General features: G+C 36.8%; 1 protein-coding gene across 6 annotated transcripts; it reads left to right on the top strand.

Moving 5' to 3' along the window:
* Positions 1-3,407: 3,407 nt before the first annotated feature.
* On the top strand, positions 3,408-20,577 carry LOC104227004 (uncharacterized). Of its 6 annotated transcripts, none has more exons than XR_710980.2 (16): positions 3,408-3,753; positions 3,957-4,054; positions 4,287-4,387; positions 4,483-4,561; positions 4,749-4,809; positions 4,996-5,042; positions 5,164-5,256; positions 5,331-5,421; positions 5,680-5,728; positions 6,736-6,852; positions 6,946-7,093; positions 9,490-9,582; positions 9,666-9,734; positions 11,465-11,568; positions 20,145-20,187; positions 20,266-20,354. XR_710980.2 is itself a non-coding variant. In XM_009779132.2 (16 exons), the coding sequence occupies exons 2-16, from the start codon at positions 3,696-3,698 to the stop codon at positions 20,364-20,366; spliced, it is 1,248 nt and encodes a 415-aa protein (XP_009777434.1). In that variant the 5' UTR covers positions 3,410-3,587; positions 3,662-3,695; the 3' UTR covers positions 20,367-20,577. The 6 variants fall into 6 exon arrangements, 3 of the variants coding, with proteins under 3 accessions (XP_009777433.1, XP_009777435.1, XP_009777434.1); XR_011402825.1 differs by lacking the exon at positions 11,465-11,568 and adding an exon at positions 14,778-14,839 and having other exon boundaries at positions 20,266-20,345; XR_011402824.1 differs by lacking the exon at positions 11,465-11,568 and adding an exon at positions 14,749-14,839 and having other exon boundaries at positions 20,266-20,345.
* Positions 20,578-21,129: the final 552 nt, after the last annotated feature.

Raw genomic sequence — 21,129 nt, 5'->3', positions numbered from 1 at the left:
ACCACAATAACCGCACGGAAGAGACCTCGTGGAAATGCCAAATCGATCCGCTCAATATGTTCATATGTTCCATATTCATAACAATTTGAGATGCCAATTTATCATAAAAGAGACATGCATTGACAATTAACCAATAAGGTGCACAAGGAAAAAATAATAATAAAGTACGGATGTGTGCTCAAAATGATAAACATGACTACTACAAAATTAATTATAGCAACAATTCCACAATTAACCTATCTGGCCATTTCAGAGATAATAATAATCCTAAATATGATCTCTAGCATGAAACGATAAGCTCAATAGTCAGATAAATAATTAAATATGAATCATAGAAAGCACACAATCCAAACAAGGGATAATAGAAGCCTAAAGTCTAATGCAGTCATAAATCATATATAACAACTCGCATATACACTCGTCACCTCGCACATACATCGCTTCCCACACTTTCCAAGATAAATAAGGTCAAATCCTAAATGATATTTTCTCACACAATATTAGACAATATATTTACCTTAACAAGCCCAAATCAATCTTCCAAAATGGCCTTACCCTTAGAAATCAACTCCAACCGGCTCGAATCTAGTCAAATACAACTCAATAGAATCAAACAAAGCTATAGGTATTAATTCCAAATAATAAACCTTCAATCATTATTCAATTTTTAAAAAAGTCAACAAAAGTCAATCAGGGGCCCACAAATATCAAAGCCCCAGTCAAGGGGTAGATCCCGACTACTCATAACTCCATGATTTCAAATATATGTTTTGTTTTCAAATCCAAGTCCAAATCATAGTTAAAAACCTCAAAATTTACTTTCTTAAATTGTAGGCAAAAATCCCAAATTTCATCCCAAAATTTTATGTTATAGGGGTTAATAATTCATGTAGATTCTTGAAATGATACAAAAAATAAGTATAAGTCTCTTACTGTAAAGTCTTGTATGAATATCTCCAAGCAAAATTGTCTTTTTCTAAGTCTAGGGTTCAAAATACAAGAGAATGAGCTAAAATCCCGAAATTCCAAATTCCAGCGGCAGATGTGGCATTTGAAACCTGAGGCTCGTAAATGCTACGCTGGGATTGCAAATGCAAACTAACCCCTTGCACAATAGACGTTGCAAACACAATATCAACCCTCGCAAATGCGACACTCTAATCGTAAATGCGACAGCAGCTTCGCAATTGTGAAGCTGGCCTTCCCAGTCCTCTATTGCAAATGTGAGTGCAAGTTCGCAAATGTGAACCTTGCATTTGCGAGTAGATCATCGCAAATGCAATGACTACAACACCAACAAATCTCAATCTTACCAAATCAGTCTGAAATCAATCCAAAACTAATCCGAACCTTTCGGCTCTCATTTACAAATTCACACAAGTATATAAGCCTCAAAAGAACTTGCTTATAAGCTCAAAATATCAAAATAACATCAACAATCAATAATTATGCATTAAACCACAAGTTGTACATCTCTTAAATTCAAGAAGTTCTAAGCTTCCAACCAAGCGTCTGATTCATGTCTAACCAATTTCGGATCACAACCAAACTTTGCACACAAGTTCCAAATAACAGAATGAACTTGTTCCAAGTTTCAAAACAACAATCGAAGTCTAATATCATCTAAGTCAACTATGGTCAAACTTAAGAACTCTCAAATTCTACAAATTGTTAACTTTCGGCAAATAAGCTCAAAATTCTCTAGGGACCTTCAAATTCAAATTCGAACATAGGCCTAAGTCCAAAATTACCACATGAACCTGCTGGAACCATCGAATCACCAATCCATGGTCGTTACATAAAAGTCAAACCTTGGTTAATTCTTCCAGTTTAAGGCTTCACAAATGAAACTAAGCGTTCCAATTCACTTCCGAACCCCGTGAAGACCAAACCACCCAGCCCGCAAGTCACAAATCTTCAAATACACATATAGGGAGCATCAAGTAGGGGAATGGGTCTCAAATACTGCTCGGATCGTTACAACTGATTACTTTTAGTTAAGCGATTTGGAGTACGGATATTTAAGTTAATTTTTCCAAAACATATTTACTAACTCTTTAGAGTGGACCTACACTTCTGTGTTAAAAAAACTGATAAATTTTTTAGTGATCGTTTAGTTGGTGGGATAGGCGATTATAATTCCATGATAAATTGAAGGATTGCATAATTCCATGTTTGATATATTTTTAATTTCGGAATTAATTATACCACAATTGTAGTGTTATTTTTATACCATCCTCAGTGGAATTACTAATCTCGGGAGAAATAAAAAAAATTGAGAAGTATTTCCTTCTCCAAAGACCTTTAAAAATCCAAGGCTAAATTTAAAAATAAAAGATTATCCCCAATTATTTAGTGTAAAATTTCACACATATATTTTGTAATATACCTCATATATTCAATTTCTATCTAATGGACCAAATAAATACCAATAAAAGTATATCCATTAAATAATCTCATTATTATTTTAAGCACCATATTATATTTCAGGATAATTTGGTCCCCCAACCAAACAATCCTTTAGAGCTGGATTATTTCTCTCTCAATTTTAGATCTTTATAATTTATTGGGAATGAACAAAATTATGATATGAAGTACTTCTCCCTTTAATGAATTTTACGTTAATCTAGACTAGCAAGAGCCCAAAATAAATATCGAAGTGAAAAAAAAAAACTAAAAAGAAACAATACATACAATCTAGATTTAGGTGTCAATTTTTTTTTTATGGATTCAGGTGGTTATCTATCAGGTGAAATTAAAAAAAAATGAAAGAAAAATCACTTGTCATCCTTCATAAGATGTATACCACGTTTAGGTGGGTAATACATTCCATGAGTCACCCCTCACCTTGGATAAGTTTGCACAAACAGAGGCGGGAACTTCCAACCCCTTTTGACTTTTTAGTACTGTCTTGTCCTTATCTTCCCACTTTTAATTTCTTCGAGTATGCATGTAGAATAATAATTTATTGTTTGGCTGGTAGATGAAAAAATATTTTCTAAGAAATCAAATACTAGTAATACTAATAATAATAATATCAGTAAATCAGGGAGATTTTGATGTAATCTTAAAAGTACTAAAGGTTAATAATAATATTTGGGTGTAAATCGGAGAAAGTAAAAGAAAAATAACTTCCGACTATAAGTGAGGTAAGTTTTTCTCCTTTTTGATAAAAAATATTTTTGTAAAAATTTTCTGAAATTTGTCGTTTGATCTCTCATCATTTACCAGTCTTCATAAAATATGTTAGCAGCCGCCAGCCAATACCGGGTGTCAGTAAATATTTTTCGTGTATACAATTCATCACTCTAATTGTAGGCATATAATAATAAAATAAAAAGAAATTGTAAACATAGGAGTATATTTTTTTATATGAAGCTCATTAGTACACTCTGCGCGCCCACTGTTTTATAATTCTGATCCATTTTTGATTCATATCAATCTCTTTGTCCCACCAAACTCAAAACACATTTTCACTCTGCGCTCTTTGCACTGAAGTTTTCTACATTGTCGGCAGTGTCACTTTCACTTCTCTGTCTTCAAATAATTTGAGGAATGGAAATAACCACCACCTGAATTACGAATTTGTACGTGTCTTTCTTGGTCTTGGAATATTAGGTTCATTTTAGAGTTCAACAACTGAAGCTGCTCACACTTTTAGGGATCTGAGTTTTGTTTTTGGTAAAAGAAAAAAAATGGGAAGTTTTGAGGAGAAAGTTGTTGCCGTGATCATGGTGGGAGGACCCACAAAAGGTATGATCTTTATTGAAGCTGAACATTCCAATCTGAATTCTAATGGTTTTGGTGTAGAAAATCAATGAGAACCCTTCAATCATTTGTTTCTTTGTAGAATTTGAAAAGTCTGAATGGAGAAAGCATTGTTCTTTTCTTACATTTTCTCTCATTTTTCAGTTGATATATTCTGTATGATGTCAACCATAATCTTGAATTAACAGGTACACGATTCCGGCCATTGTCATTGAATATCCCAAAGCCACTCTTTCCATTAGCAGGACACCCTATGGTTCATCATCCAATTTCTGCTTGCAAAAGGGTATGCTTTGTTTAGAAGTTTGAAGTAATGCCTAAAATGGCAATAAACTAGAAAGTTTTTGTTGTTACAAATAGACACACTCAAGGTTCTTGAGTCCATTGATAGATGTGGTATACAAGTTTATATGGTGTAACATGATCAGTTAAGATTCGTATAACCGATCCCTACTTGTTTGGGACTGAGGCCTAGTTGTTGTTGAACTGATAACAAGTTTTTTACCATGGCATTTCAGATTCCGAACCTAGCGCAGATCTACCTCGTTGGCTTCTATGAGGAGCGTGAATTTGCATTATATGTTTCCTCAATCTCGAATGAACTTAAAGTTCCTGTCAGGTTATATAATTTTCCTGATGTTTCTTGCATTGAATATTCAATTAAATTTTGGATTTGAAGCTTATTACAGTCTCTATTGAACTTGTTAAAACTAGATATTTGAAGGAGGACAAGCCACATGGTTCAGCTGGGGGACTCTACAACTTCAGGGATCTACTAATGGAAGACAGCCCGGTTCTAATCTTACACTACTCTTTTTTACATTTTTGTGCCTGATAGTTGGCGTGATATTGCTTAAATTGATTTGAGAGACTGATAGTAGAGGTAGTAAGTGGAAAATAACTGCAATTAATAATTAAGACTACTGCCTCATCACATTTGATAATTATTCTTAACACAGTTATATTGTTTCACATGGCAGTCGCATATTTTTTTGCTGAACTGTGATGTCTGCTGCAGTTTTCCACTGCCTGAGATGCTTGGTACTTTGATTTTCTTTTGCTCTCTGAACTTTTCTTACCTCATACGTAGCTTGATACTTTCACTTGTTAAGATTTCCATTTTCCTTACTTTCCATCTTAATCAATGTTGAACTAAGACAGACCACCGTACTGACTTTGAGTTTGATTCTCAAAATATTACCATCTTTTTTTGCTTCAAATTTGCAGAGGCTCATAGAAGATATGGTGGGATGGGTACGATTCTTGTCAGCAAGGTAGGTAGAATTACTGTCAAGCTATCTGTTGTGGCTGCTTTCTATTTCATAGCTTATTGCCATCTTCAACTCATGATTCCTCTTCCAGTTGGAATTCTTATTGGACTTATCCATGGCGCAGGTGTCCGCTGAATCAGCTTATCAATTTGGTGAACTAGTTGCTGATCCTGTTACTAATGAACTGTTGCATTACACAGAGAAACCTGAAACTTTTGTACGTCCACAATCAAATTTTAAATACCAAATGTTATAGGTTTATATATGATGGTTTCTTGTCTACTATGGCAGGTAAGTGACCTCATCAATTGTGGTGTCTATATATTTACCCCGGATATCTTCAATGCTATACAACGAGTATCCACTCAAAGGAAAGACAGAGGTTAGTCTATTAAGCATGGCTACATGTTCTTTTTCTCCTCTCTATGTTATTAGGTCAAAAGGATTAATCCGTTCATCTCATTTAGTGTTCATTTCAACCTTTATAGAATACTGGTATGGTAAACATTCCAAAACTGAACTGTCATGATTGACTAGAAGAATTGTTAACTTGATCTTGCCCTCCAAATTTCTTAGAATTCATTTCAAGTGATAGTAGCTTATGGGGTGATTTTATGAAAGCTTTTTCCTTTTTTTGCAGCTAACTTAAGGCGTTTATCCAGCTTCGAAGCTCTTCAACCACCAAATAGGTATAAGTTTCCTCCTCGTACATTCAGTAGAAGTTTTTGCTGCTATCTAGAGAGTAGAGACCATGCTTTCATTAGCCAATACCATTCAAAGGTTTCACCATAGTACCTCTACAGGGTGTCTACCCAAATATAGGGAAAATTAAGTGCAGGATTCCATTTTTCGTTCTGCTAAGCTCTATGGCATGATTGCATTTTTCGTTATGGTATCAAGTTATGAGCACTTCTTCGACTATTACCACTTATGGAAATTTGCTTGGGATAGTGAATTTGGGGGAGACCTTTATTCATTAGCTGATATTTCCGGCTAGGTTCAAATGTAAAAGGTGCCTTTATTTTAGAAGAGGCTGACGCTAAATTTAAGTAGTTGATTGAATATATAGCGAGCAAGTTTTCTATTAGTCTACAGTGATTTGAGATGCTGAAGAAGGATAATAGTTCAAGTTTGTTATTTGACATAATTACTTTTGTCAGAATGATGGACATTACCATCATTTATTCCCACTTTCCACGAGTCAGATGTTTTTTGAGTGATCTCAAACAAAGTGGAAAAAGGTTATGTTCATTTTATGCTGCACAATGAATTCAAATATGATAATAGAATTTAAGAACAGATCAAACTCTCTAAATGCCATTAAACACAGTGGGAATTCAAATGTCCAGATCTAGCTCAATATAATTTATGAATTCAAAGACACTGCTTCGCCTTCTTACTAGCTCACCATTGTGATTTTATAGAATACTGCTTCAACTTCTTACTCACCATTGTGATTTTATAGAATACTCTTAGGAGTTTTAACTTCTAAATATTACAAATCGACTTGTTTTTCTTTCTAACTTTTTTTGTTGTGGTCTTCAAATTGTCCATTTGGTTCCTTGAAGGATACTAGTACCAAAAGGGGAATAAATGTTCCAATAAAATATAAGATCAATAAAGCATAGTCAATATGCAGTCTTGGAGTCTCCGGCAAGTTTTAGATCTGATACTCATACAAGGTTTTCTCTGACAGGAGTCTCCCAACAGACTTTGTTCGGCTGGATCAAGATATTTTAACCCCTCTTGCAGGGAAGAAGCAGTTGTATACCTATGAAACCATGGATTTCTGGGAACAAATAAAAACACCTGGGTAATCAAATTACATAATGTGCAGTTGATCCCAGCTTACATCTCAAATTTCAAGATTTGAGGTAATGATCATGACGTTCATTTTTTTGTGCAGAATGTCTTTGAAATGCTCGGCTCTGTACCTTGCTCAATACAGATCCACCTCACCACACCTTTTGGCAAGTGGAGATGGCTCAAAGTGTGCATCCATCAGTGGCGATGTTTATATTCATCCATCAGCTAAAGTTCACCCCACTGCAAAGGTAGATATACTCAGATAAATTCATGTCTCAAATATTATAATCATTGTAATATGCCACAAATATTCTGGTGGATTATTTGGTTCCCCACTACAATTTCATTGATGTTAAGAAATATTTACCTCGGATGATGTGTATATCTACCGCTATATGTTTCCATTATGGGTGTCTAACGGGTGGGCCGGGCCGGGTTGGATAGGGAAAATTAGTAACCGTACGGGTTGTGGTCCGGGCCGGTTACGGGTTGGGGCTTACCGAGTTTAACAGGTTCGGGTTCATCCGAGTTAAAAATGAACCGTAAGGATTACGGGTACAAGGGGCCGGGCTGGGTTAGTGTTTTTTTTTTGTTTTTTTTTTGTTTTTTTTGTATTTTGTATAACTATTGTAATTTATATTAATATAAAGTAAAAATATAAAGAATACAATGTAGATGGAAAAAAATTGCACTTATAAATTGCAAGTTCTACATTTATTTCAAAATTCAAACTTACAAATTGAAAGGTTTACATTTAACAACAAGTAAATTAATGAAAAAAGAGTAAATTCAAAGGTTTTGCATTGCCTTAGACTCTAAAACCTTAAAAAATAAATAAAATAAAAATGAAATATAGCTTTTAAACTGGGCCGGTCCAGGCCGGTTAACCGGTTCAACAGTAATTTACGTTGACCGGGTTTGACCGATCCGGTTAACCAGTTAACAAAATGGGAACGGACCAAACCCTCCAACCCCTTTAACCCAGCCCCACCCGACCCCCTTGTACCGGTCCGGGCCGATTCCGGTTTTAACCGGTCTGGGCCGGTCCGGAAACGGGCTGACCCTGCCCGTTAGACACCCATAGTTTCCATGGTAAGTGACAATGCAATAAGTTTGCAACAAATAACACCCTATATATCACACAAATATTTACACTCATTATTGCCCAAGGTCATCTGTTTTCTGATGAATCTGATTCATTGTAGAGCGCAGAATTTAACCCAAACAGAATTATAGTAGACGAGGATCCTATCATATATTGTGCATTCACTAGATTGCCAAAACTGTAACTTCTATGTGAACTAAACCAGATCAAATATGAATTTCTGTTAACCGTCTATGCAGTGGCGGATCCACCCTTTAAGGTGGGGGTGGTATGGCACCCGCTATGTTGGTAAAATTATTATATATTTATGTAGAAATTTTCTTAAATTAGGTTAAATATTTGATGCTGCCACCCCCAGTTACAGACTAAACAAAGGTGTCATGGCTAGTAGACCTTTTTGAAAGCTTTAATTTCTCGCGTGTAAAATTCAAGTTCAAATTTATCTTGGACCTTATCTCACTTTCCCTTTTCGTTGTGCTTTTTACTTCCTTTGTCCCAGTTATTTTTCTTTTTGGCTACCTCCTAATTTCCTATTTTTTGCTCATTATTTTTTATAGTTTTTCCCTGTATTCTATTATTTTATATGTGATCTTTAGCAAGAACACTCAAAAAAGAGTCTCCAAAATTTAAAATTTCATAAAATAAGCATTTCTCTTAATCTCAAATCATTTAAATTTTTCCTTTCAAAATCAAAAACATGGGTCTTGATAGGAATATTGGATTGAGATCAAATTTAATTTATATATTTTTGATTATAACATAAAAAATTGTGCTATTCTATAATTGTTAAATACAATTTAAATCTCTTTACTATTAAATTATGATGACTATGTTGCAAGGATTGCCTAGAAAAATATGCGATTTATCATTTTAATTTTTGGGATCTTGTAGTTTATCTAATTCTGCATCTATTGGAGATATATATTTTTTATTTTTCTTATTCTGATTAGTGAAATTCCCTTTTGAAGATGCTATTTTACTTGTGCAAATTTATTTTTAGCACACAAAAAGATGTATTTCCCAAGTGAAAATATTAATTGTACTTGAATTGTTAGTAGTAATGGTGTGATTCTTTTTTTAAAATGCTAACTACATTTGCTTCTTGATGTCTGAGATGTAATTTTCATATAACAACAAAATATCTAGTGAAATCTCACAAGTAGGGTAGGAGATAGAGATGTAATTTTCATATTTCCAAATAAAATATGCCTATTAAATTACCCGAATAAACCAAAAAAAATGAACCGAACAAGCTCTATATTAATTATTACAAAGTGTACATTAAAAAAAAATTATGGTGGCACCCGCCACCTTCAAATCCTAGATCCACCTCTGCGTCTATGACTCAAACGAGAGCCGTATTTAATGTTCCATGCATTCATTCATCTATCCTTCCCATCATGTCATATTTTATCCTTTCCCATTGTTTTTCTCCCACAAATAATTCCCGCGTGATACTTTTGTTCCAAGTTGTCTTGATTTTGCTTTACTATGACCTCTGTATCACCTCCAGAACTTGTCTGTTACTAATTTGAACAGATCGGTCCAAATGTGTCCATTTCTGCAAATGCTCGTATTGGAGCTGGTGCCAGGCTCATCAATTGTATTATCCTTGATGATGGTGAAATCAAGGTAACTACATCATTATATCACATCTCATAATATGCTTCAATAACATTGGCTGGAATTTAACATGGATACAATATGACTTAAAGGAAAATGCTGTTGTTATTCATGCAATTGTTGGTTGGAAGTCTTCCATTGGCAGATGGTCCCGCGTCCAGGTAAGTTAAGGGCATGCTCTTCATTTTTGTTCAATGAGATAAAAAGACCTGATGAAAAAGAGGAGGTGCTTTCTTTATGTGAGAAAGAACGGAAAAATTTATATTATTGATTTGTTAAGTGTTTTACAATAGCCCTATTTATATACAATGTTTACATATACCTAAAGCTTTCTATACCAATGTGGGACGACTATACATGAATTACTTTCAACACTCCCTCTCAAACTGGTGCATATATATGTACCGAGCTTATTACTCATAACTAATACGGGGATCAGTAAGAGACTTGGTGAAAATATCTGCAAGTTAATCATTTGACTTCACAAACTTTGTAAACAATAACTCCTGAGAGAATCTTCTCTCTGATGAAGTGACAGTCAATCTCAATGTGTTTGGTCCTCTCATGAAACATTGGATTTGATGCAATATGAAGGGCAGTTTGATTATCACACACAAGTTCCATCTAACTGATTTTTCAAAATTTTAATTCTTTGAGCAATTGTTTGACCCAAACTAGCTCACATGTTGCAGGAGCCATGACTCGATACTCTGCTTCTGCGCTAGATCGAGCGACTATATTATGTTTCTTGCTTTTCTATGAGACCAAATTATCTCGTACTAAAATACAATATCCAGATGTGGAATGTCTATCAGAAGTTGATCCTACCCTATTAGCATCTATGTATCCAAAAATATGCTCATAGCCTCGATTCTCGAACAGTAGTCTTTTGCCTGCAACTGATTTTATATACCGAAGAATGCGAACAACTGCATCCTAGTGACTATCGCGGGGAGAGTCCATAAACTGACTTACAACACTCAGGGGAAATAAAATGTCAGGTCTAGTTATTGTGAGATAATTCAATTTGCCAACTAGCAACCTATATCTTCCAGGGTTACTAAGAGGCTCCCCTTGTCCTGGCAGAAGCTTAGCATCTGGATCCTTAGGAGTGTCAAGGGGTCTACCGCCGATCATTTATGTCTCCTCAAGAATGTCTAAAGCATACTTTCTTTGTGAAATAATAATATCTTAACTAGACTGAGCGGCATCAATACTTAGAAAGTACTTCAATCTGTCGAGATCCCTAGTCTAAAAGTGCTGAAAGAGATGTTTTAGACTAGTAATTCCATCCTGATCACTGCCAGTAAGAACAATATAATCAACATAAATCACTAGATAAATATGCAAATTAGGAGCAGAATGCAAACAAAACACTAAGTGATCAGCTTCACTACGAGTCATGCCAAACTCCTGAATAACTGTGTTGTACTTACCAAACCAAGCTCGAGGGAGATTGTTTCAAATCATAGAGTGACATGCGTAATCGACATACAAAACCACTAGATTCCCCCTGAGCAACAAAACCAGGTGGTTGCTCCATATATATTTCATCCTCAAGATCACTGTGGAGAAAGGCATTCTTAATGTCCCAGTGATAAAGAGTACAATAATGAACAACAACCATGGACAGAATAAGGCGAACAAAGGCATTAACTGGAGAAAGGATTGATATGCATGAAGTTCTGTAGCATAGAAGATCAAATTGCAGACATCTTTACCAAGGCATTAAGTAGGGAACATTTTGAAAGAAACAGAGTGAAGTTGGGGCTTTTAAAGCCCAATTGAGAACCTGATTCCTCATTATTTGGCTATGAAAAAAAACATCTTCAAGAAAAATTGGCTAAAAGTGTTTTCTGGACCTGTCTAACTCACTTCAATACCGTTGCAGGTAAATACGCATGATGAGTATAGAAGCTAGATGCAGTGCATGGATGATAAACAAGGATTAATATTTTCAAATAACGGGTCAAGAACTTGGTTCTTGTACCAAAGGTTAGTAGTTCTGTGCATTCTTTAATACACGTCTTAAAAAGGTACAAAATTCTACTGCCATGTCATCCAACTTTTCAGATCCTGCTGTCACGTCTCTTCACTTCAAATCATTTCATCTCCCTCTGAAACGTTGCACTTCTCCATGCCCAATCGCCGTTTCAGAACCGGTGCCTATCTCTCTCTCTCTTCATAATTATCCATTCTTAATAAAACTCCTCTTTTTGTTCTCCGCAATCCATAAGTCTTCTATTCGAACTTCCCAAAGCACCTTCGCTTCATCTTTCCAATGGCTGATACAAACTTCGACCTCACTACCTCTGTCATACCTGTTACTGAAAGACCTATGGAGTCCTTCACTCCTACTGAGTCCTTTTTAACCACTCCTACCCTTCCCGCTAAAATCACACCTCAGCCAGATTTCCCTTCTTTCTCTATTTCAGAAACCCCTAAATTGTTGATCCGCTCTCTCCACATTCTGAGGTCCCACTAATCAACAACAAGGTCAAAACCCTGAGGTCACAGAGGGTTCAGTTATTGTTGATACCGATTCCGTGGTGGCAGTAGTACCGATTGCGGAAGAAATGTTGTAACCATCTTTGTGGTGTCTGCTGATGGTGTACTGCATGAGATCATCTCCCAGAAAAATGAGGTACAAGGTATGGGGGACGAAGGGGCCATTGTAACTGTTGAAGGAGCTGCACTAGCAGATACTACTGGGCCCTTACATGAGGAACCTGACCCCTCTCCGAAGGACCCAGGTTAGGGTTCTCATTCCCAGGACAGTTTTGCTCCTGCATTTGATGTTGTGCCCTTGGAAATACAGGCACCTGAGATGAGGTTCGGTGATGAGGAGGATTTAGACAACCTCGCTCTTAATGCATTCATAGTAAAGCGAAGGGTGGCGTCCACCCTTGAGTCTTCCACCAAGAGACCCACTACCAGGTTGCAAGCTAAAGTGGCCTACGACTCTACCCTTCAAAAGAGCATAAAGGGTAGTAAGAAGCAAAAGAGAAAGCTGGTGAAAGATGGTGTGCCCATAAATGATAAGGTGATCCCTGTGGTAGAGGTGGAAGAGGAAACACCAGATGAACCTGGTTCACTGGTTAGACGGTCTCAAAAAAGGAAGCAGCCTGCTTCAGTAGAGAAGGCTTCAACCTCTAGCTCCAAGTTGAAAGATGTTGTGAGTGAGTTGTCGATATCTGACGAGGATGTGTTAGTCAAATCCAAGGGAAAGAAGAAATCTAGTGGTGGGAAATCTGGCAAACGAAAGTCTGATCTTATTCAGGAACCTGGTTCTGTGAAGAGGATAAGAAGTGAAGTCAGCCTTGGCTCAGAATGCCTGAGGCACCAAAAGGTCCTGCTGGGTCGTATTTGACCCAGTAATCTCTGAGATGGCTGTTATGCGACAAATTCTTGAAATGGTCGAGTTTCAATGATGGGTGCATCTATTCCAAATAGATGCACCTAAGGCATATGAGGATGAGGTACAAAGCTTCTTTGCTAGCCTTTTTCCCGTGAGACAGACCACATCTGTGCTTTGGTGAATGGAGTGGACATCGTGTTCGATGTAAAGTTGCTTAGAGAGATTCTTAAAGTTCCTACAGCTGGTGTGTCCAGTGTAAAGGATGTGTGTCAGTTTAACTTCAGAAATGTCGTGGTAAAAGACAATGCAAACCAGAAGGGGGACCAGATCCATAAGAAAGCGTTACTCCCTGTCTATCAGCTACTGTTCGAATTTGTAAACAAAGTTCTATTTCCTCGAGCTGAAAGGAGGTCAGTGACTTCTAAGTCTGACCTGTTCTTGATGGAGCAACTAGATAGCTTTACTCCTGTGAGTCTGTCTGCTATTATGATTGAACACATGCAAAAGGTCGCCACCTTCAAAGATGGCAATCATGGCCTTTCCTACAGGTTCTTACTTACGCAACTGTTTAAATTCTTCGAGGTGCCATTGGGACAGGGAAGGTGGGGACTAAGAAGCAGACTTTCTCACAGACAACATTGGAAGAATGCGAGTGCATTGAAAATAATGGGGGAGTATGAAGTACATCAACCGTCTCACAACTTATTAATGCTCAGAACAGTGCAGCTGAGGAGATTCGTCGGTTGAAGGCCAGGAATGCTATCCTGGAAGGTCAGCAAGCCCAAGGGGTTCCGGCGTCAAATGATGAAGTAGCTCGTTTGACAAAAGAGAATGTTGATCTCAGGGCGCATGTAGAGAACCTGAAAGTAGAACTGCTCAATGAGCAAAAGTCGGTCAATGCCCGAATAGACCTTGTTCTCCAAACACTTGCTTCAGCTTCCAAGCCCTTTACTCCTAGTGCTCCCGAAGTACCCCTTCAGTGGTTTCTGGAAATGTTTTTGTTAAGTTTTTTGGCAGATGTTTTGTTTTCTTTTTTTTGATGTGTTTGGGATGAAACAGTGATGCTCCCGTCTTAACAGTCCAATGTTGCCTTCGCTTTTTAAGCGAAGATAATTTTTTTTGTTAATATCAAATCTATCCTCTTTTTATTATCTCATTGCTTAAATTCTATGTTTCTCTGCTCTATCATGTTGTGTGCACATATGTGGCATGAGTTAGCTTGGCTAGACTTCTTTATACTGTGTACCTGTTAGTGCCTTTTTACTGATGCCAAAAGGGGGAATAATAAAAGTGTAGTAGATAAAAATGAGAAATAAGGAAGGCATAAAGTTAGGGGGAACTAATTGTGAAACTTGTGTTCTCCTGTTACTTAATCTGGTTCTCACTGCTCTACATCCACTTTATCGATGCTAAGTTTGTCATCATCAGAAAGGGGGAAATTGATAGGTTTTAAATGTCCTTGCATTATGTTTTGATGATCTAACAAACTTACTGTTAAGAACCAGATATGGAACCTGACCTACTTGGACTATACTGCAAGTTTAACGAATTCCAACTAAAGGTGAACTGCTATAGCTTCAGGAGATAGGAAACAAAACAAAGACCTGATACCTTGTAGTTTCCTCGCAACAGTACAAAGTCAATTGGACACAGCTGGAAGTGACGTGACTGCCTGCATTGTTTTTGCCTACACTGCACTGCACTATTTCCAATATCCACTCATTCCTTGACCAACTAAAGTGTTCACATCATTTCAAGTGATATGATCAAGATGTACCAACAACGAGTGTATATTGAAACATTACTTGAATTTTCAGTTTCTCATTCAAGCCTTTTGCAAAAACAGAGAAATCAATTCTCACGAGCTTGAAGAACAAAGTTGAACGCTACTATGGACCAGTTCCTAAAGTCAGTATTCTGTTGTCCTTAGTTGAGTTGTAACTTTGTTATTGTACTTATCGTATCTTTTAAATTGCTTAGCTAGAAGCGTTGATTATGAATCTTCTTGTAAAATCCGTAAACTCCTTGAGTTTATGTTGTGACTAGGTTTAGTCATAAGCAAAAGCCTTTGCAACTGTAGAATGACAAAGTGGCTTGTGGTGAGAGCGTCACAAGTTAGTGAAAGTCTTTGTAACTAGGGAGTTACAAAGTGGTTTGTGGTAAGAGTACCACAAGTTAGTTGAGTTGAATTCTTTGTAATGGAGTCATTACAAAGTGGCTTGTAATAGGTTTTTACAAGTTAGTGAAGTTGAAAGCCTACAGGTGTAGGTTGTGGTTTTTGGTCCCCTTATGTGGGATTTTTCCACGTAAAAAATCTCTTGTCTCCTTTACTTACAGTTTATTAGCATTCTCAGCAGAATCTTGTAGAGGACTAGGCACTCTACTGTTTGGTGGACTCATACAACCTAACAGTCGCTTTGATTTAAAAGTTTCTATTTCAATTGTAGTGCACTCTTGAACAGTAAAAGATGAATCTGAATATCCCTCTTCTCTTTCCATTCATACCCTTGCTTCATTCCTTTCGCCTCGAGTTCAACTCCCAGTCTCAGGTCAATTGCAGAAGAGAGATCGGGAAATGGGTAAGCAACTTAAGACCAGTAGAGGTTGAGACCAGATAAGCGACAAGAAGAGCACTTGACGCTTAAACTTTACCGAAGTCTAAACTTTTGACTTGTTAAAGTAGAAGGTTATACCGAAGCAGGGAAGCTCTAGGGTTTTGCTAACCAGTGTGAAGTTGAGTTCTATTTTTCCCTAGTTCATGCAAGGCTAACCTTTGGGTTTTTGCTTTCCGAAAAAACCTCTTACCAGATGGTTGTTCGCTAGAGCCTTTAAGTCTTGCTTAGCCTCCTCAGACGTCTATATAAGTAGGAGCGATTGTGGTGCTACTGTGGATGTCGATGGGGATGTAAGAGGAGGAACACTAGATTCCTCACAAGTGGGTACGAGTAGGACCTCACATATATCAAGATTATTAGATGAAGTAAGGTAAGGTTGAGACTAAAAGAACATGACATCGGCTGACATAAGATACCTATGAAGATCAGGTAAGTAGCAATAATACCCCTTTTTGAACCCGAGAATAGACAAAGAAGACACACTTGAGAGCACGAGGAACTAATTTATCTTTTCTAGGAGCTAAGTATTGAACAAAATATGTACTCCCAAAAACACGAGGATGAAGAGAGCATACAGGTGACTAAGGGAACAATACTGAATGTGGAATATGATTCTGAATGGAAGATGAAGGCATTCGATTAATTAAGCAACACGCTATAAGAATTGCATCGCCCCAAAAACGCAGTGGAACATGGGATTGAATGAGAAGTGTGCGAGCAGTTTCAATGAGATGCCTATTCTTTCTCTCTGCTACCCCATTTTGTTGACGAGTATAAGGACAAGATATCTGATGGATAATTTCTTGAGAAGTCATAAACTGCTGAAACTAAGAGGATAAATATTCTAAGGCACTATCACTACAAAAAGTGCAAATAGAAACACCAAACTGAGTTTTAATTTCAGCACAAAAACTCTAGAATATAGAGAACAACTCAGAACGATCTTTCATTAGGAAAATCCAAGTACATCTTGAGTAATCATCAATGAAACTAACAAAATAACAAAATCCTAACATTAAACTAACTCAAGTAGGACCCATATATCATAATGAACTAAAGAAAAAACAGGCTCTGCACGGCTCCCTGCACTGCGTGAAAATGTAGTTCGAATATGTTTTCCAAGTTGACACGACTCATAATCTAATGTGGACAAACTAGACAAACTAGGAACCATATTCTAAAACTTGGATAAACTCGGATGTCCTAAACGTCTGTGAATTAGGTCTGGAGAATCTGTAGCTGGACATTCCGTAGAGGGATTGATTGAGTTAAAGTAGTAAAGTTTTGTGATTCACGCCCTGTGCCAATTGTCTGTTTTGTACTGTGGTCCTGCATAATAAAAGAATCATCAATAAAATGTATACCACAATGAAAGGCACGAGTCAAACGACTAACATGTGTGAGATTAAAAGGACAACCAGGGACATAAAGAAAAGAATATAAAGTGACAGAGGATAGGGAATTAGCTTGTCCAACTCCTTTTGCTTTTGTGTGGACTCTATTGGCTAGAGTAATATTGGGAAGATATTGTGAATAAATAATATGTGACAAAAGTGACCTATTATCAAAAATATGATCAGATGTGCCTGAGTCTATGACCCATGGTCCAAGAATAGTGGTCTTGGAAACACAGGAAAAAGAGTTACCAACAGTAGTGATTGAGGCTACTTGTGGAGGTGTCTACTTTGTTGCTCGATACTGAAGGAACCATTATACTCCCCTTCAGATAAAGAAAACCCCTGGCTACTTGGAGTCTCAGTCTGAGCAACATGAGCATTTCTATGTGGTCGACCGTGCAAAGAGTAACATGAAAGTACAAGAAGGGGAGGGGGTGAATTGTTTATTTTTAAAAACTTTTATAAGTAGCTAACTAGTTTACCAATTAGTCGACTTGAAATAAGAACAGGATAATAATAAATGCAGAAATGAAATGCAGGAAATAAAGACACCAAAATTTTTATACTGGTTCAGATTCAATGTGAATCCTAGTCCAATCCCCTTGGGTTGCAAGGGTGTTCTCTTTTAGTGATCGATGTTTCTTGAGTACAGAATGAATGGCGTAGCTTTACACCAATAGCTTAGTCTCTATGTCTCTTTTCTTTTCTTGATACAATGTCTCACCAGTGTTTATCTCTTTTTCTTCTCTCACTAGTTACACAACAGATCTAAAAAAACTACAATGCTCGTCTGGAGTAGAACAAAAAGAGGGTAGATGGTTCGATCAAAGTATATGTTGTCACGTCAGAAGCATCTGTATATATACTTTCCATGAGGCCTTCAAGAATCTCGAGAGATTGCAAACCCAAGGGAGTTGATCCTTGAAAGGAATCATAGATTAATTCTTTCCAAGAATAAGGTCAAGTTTCTGTTGATCTTCCTTGATTAATGGCTTTGACGAGCTTTTCATCCACTAGGCATATTCGCTGGATCCCATGATTTTCGCTTCCATTGATTTTCAGTGATCTCGATTCCCTTTGATTTGGGGCCTTCCAATAATAGCTTCCGTCAATCTCTGATTGATTTCTCTTGCCAGATTTTCGCTACTTCTTCCTTGTTAACTTGCGTCAATTTTTGATTGACTTATTCTTGCTGGATCTTCACTGCTTCTTCCCCTTTTTTATCGCTGATCATTGATTATGTTCCTTGATCTATTCCTGACCATTGCTGCTTCTTTATTTCCTTTATTCCTTGTGCTGCTACATCAAATGTAATATATTGTTTTTTCATCATTGAAACTTATAACTAACATAACACACCTCACGAATGTGCCCAAGCTTGTTACAATAAGAATAATTTGGTCGAGTTCTTCCAAAACGACCTCCTCATCGCCTATTCTCCATAGTCTAAGGTGCTTTATTTTCCACTATCTGGGATGCGAGAACAAAGGAGTCAGTTATCTGTGATGATATCACTGCATGACTGCACACTGCAGCAAGGCAAAGTAATCAAGAGAATAATTCATCAACTGTGGGGACAGTAGCCAAAATCTGGTCGTGTACTGAATCAAGTTCTTTAGGAAGTCCAGTGAGGGTAAGAACTAGAAACTTCTTATGTCATTGCTCTTGTTGCTTTTACGTACTAGTAGAAACTGGCATCTACTTCTCATATTCCTCCATGAGTGCATGTACTTGCCCCAAGTAAGTAGACATATCTAATTCTTGTTTCTTTAAAGTTGTCATCCGTGATATCACATCATAGAAGCGAGATATGTCATTAGTGTATAAAGTGCGAGCCTTTTTCCCAAACTAAATAACATGTCTGGAATGGACGAAATAAGGGGATCAACGTGGAATCAATAGATAGCCATAGGATGCTACAAAACTGAGCATCGATATTCTCCCAAAGTGCTTTGGCCTTTTCATCTCCTTCGCTAGCCTTTTCGGTTAAATAATCTTGAATACCTTGACCTTTACATCACAACTCGACAGACGAAGCCTAAGTAGTTTGAACTTTCTATTAAAGGTTCCGAGGTAATCATAACATTGGAACTTCCAGAACCCGTATTTTTAGACCCAAAAATATCAAATCCCAAAGACATCGTTGGACTGAAGAAAGGTCTAATTATCACCAAATAACAGAAAGAATCAACTGTAAACTCGCTGAAACAGATAAAGGAAACAATGTAGTTACCAGAAAATTTACTGTAACTGCCAGAAAATCAGTGGTCACCGGAAAAATCTCAAAATGATGAAATGAAAAGAAAACAATAGGGGTAGGATCGGAATTACTAGACGAGACAACTGTCCTGAAGAGACTTTTTCAAAAAATGGTCAGAACACGTGTCCCGCACCGACACGTGGGTCTGACATGCCACCGACGTCAGAGGGTTTTCAGGTGCGTGGCTAGGAATCTGTCGGTATGGTTTTCTGGGGTTTGGTCGCTTGAGAATTCAGCACCTATTGGTGGTGTTACTTTTCGTAAAAAAATTCACCGGAGAAGAGGTGACGCAAAAAGCAGTCTGAAATTCATTGAAAAAAGGCACGATTATTGTCTCGGACTCGCTGGTTACTGCACAACGGAGATTTCTCACTAATTGTTCTGGTACCATGTGAGAAAGCACGGAAAAAATTATATTATTAATGTGCAAGTATTTTACAATACCCCTATTTATACACAATGTTTACATATACCTAAAGCTTTCCATACGAGTGTGGGACAACTATACATGAACTACTTCTAACACTTTACACCCCCAAATATGCACTAGGGTATCTATTCACTCTTGAGTTGTCTATTTGTCGTAGTCATCAAAGTATTATCATTTCGTTAGTTTCTGCTTTTCCGTTTTGGATGATTAGATCAAAGGATAAGCTATCATACTATTCCATTGTATCAGAATTCTAGAGTCGCAAACTTGATAAGACAAATTAAAGTGCTTGTGCGTCAAAGTTTGAAAATATAGTTTCTACTGGTAATATATTTGGTAGGAGCATTATATTAGTATGAAGAGCGTGTTCTTGAATTCTGTTTCCTTTATTATATTCCTCTTGTATCTCTTTCATAATATGGAGAGAAATATTGTTCTTTCAGTATTTCAGTGGTTTCTCTAGTTGTATTTTTCTTGTTGAAGTCTAAACTGAATGAAAACTTGATTTCAGGCTGCAGGAGACTACAATGCCAAGCTAGGTGTCACAATTCTTGGTACTCTCTCAACGTAAATTGTGATATATATTATATCTCTGAGGTACAATGTCTTAGTCAATCTGTTTTTCGAATCAGGTGAATCTGTATCGGTTGAAGACGAGGTTGTGGTAGTGAACAGCATTGTCCTACCAAACAAAACTCTTAATGTGAGTGTCCAGGAAGAGATAATACTATAACTAATGCACTCAGGTCAGATATCTGATGCCATCCCACTTCTGCTGATGCTACTGACCTATCTTCAGCCCCAGAATTTGGCATTAGCATTTTCTGTTATTTACTATTTGTATATCCAGTTTAGAATTAGTGTTCTTGTTTCGTTATGATTTGTAACTTGGCCTTGTTATGAGTTTTAATTAATAAATAAATTATTCTGTTTTTTGTCAAAAATTGTACTGAACAAGTGATTGATGACCCGAAAAATAGTTTTATCTATAAAATTATTTTAAACTAATATCTTATATGATACCAGGCTATAAAACAGAGCTTATTTTATTGTCGATGAAGGTTCACATCTCATTGTGCGAACTGATTCATAATTTTTAGTAATTTTTATTTTTTATTTTGATATTATAAGTGTTGTACCATGATTCCAAAAAGGGGAAAATAGAGAAGTAAAAAGAAGTGTCGTACTAAAAGATACAACTGAAAAGGTCCAAATATACCCTGTACTATGAGAAAAGGTTTAAATTCACCCCTTATTATACTTTGGGTCCAAATATACTCATGTCGTTATACTATTGGTTCAAATATATCCCTCTTCCGTTAAGTTTGGCCAAAGTGGACATCCAATCCTACGTGGCACTGACATCTCAAACATTTGATGTGGGATATTTGGAATATTTTTCGAAAAAACGTTTTTCACTCACCAACTACACAAGGGAAAATAAGTGATAAAACCAATCATTTTCCTTCGACCAAACACACTCTAAACTGGTTGTT

This window comes from Nicotiana sylvestris, chromosome 10, assembly GCF_000393655.2.
Source record: "Nicotiana sylvestris chromosome 10, ASM39365v2, whole genome shotgun sequence".
Classification (NCBI taxonomy): Eukaryota; Viridiplantae; Streptophyta; class Magnoliopsida; order Solanales; family Solanaceae; genus Nicotiana; species Nicotiana sylvestris.
This window is presented reverse-complemented; position numbering and strand designations above follow the sequence as displayed.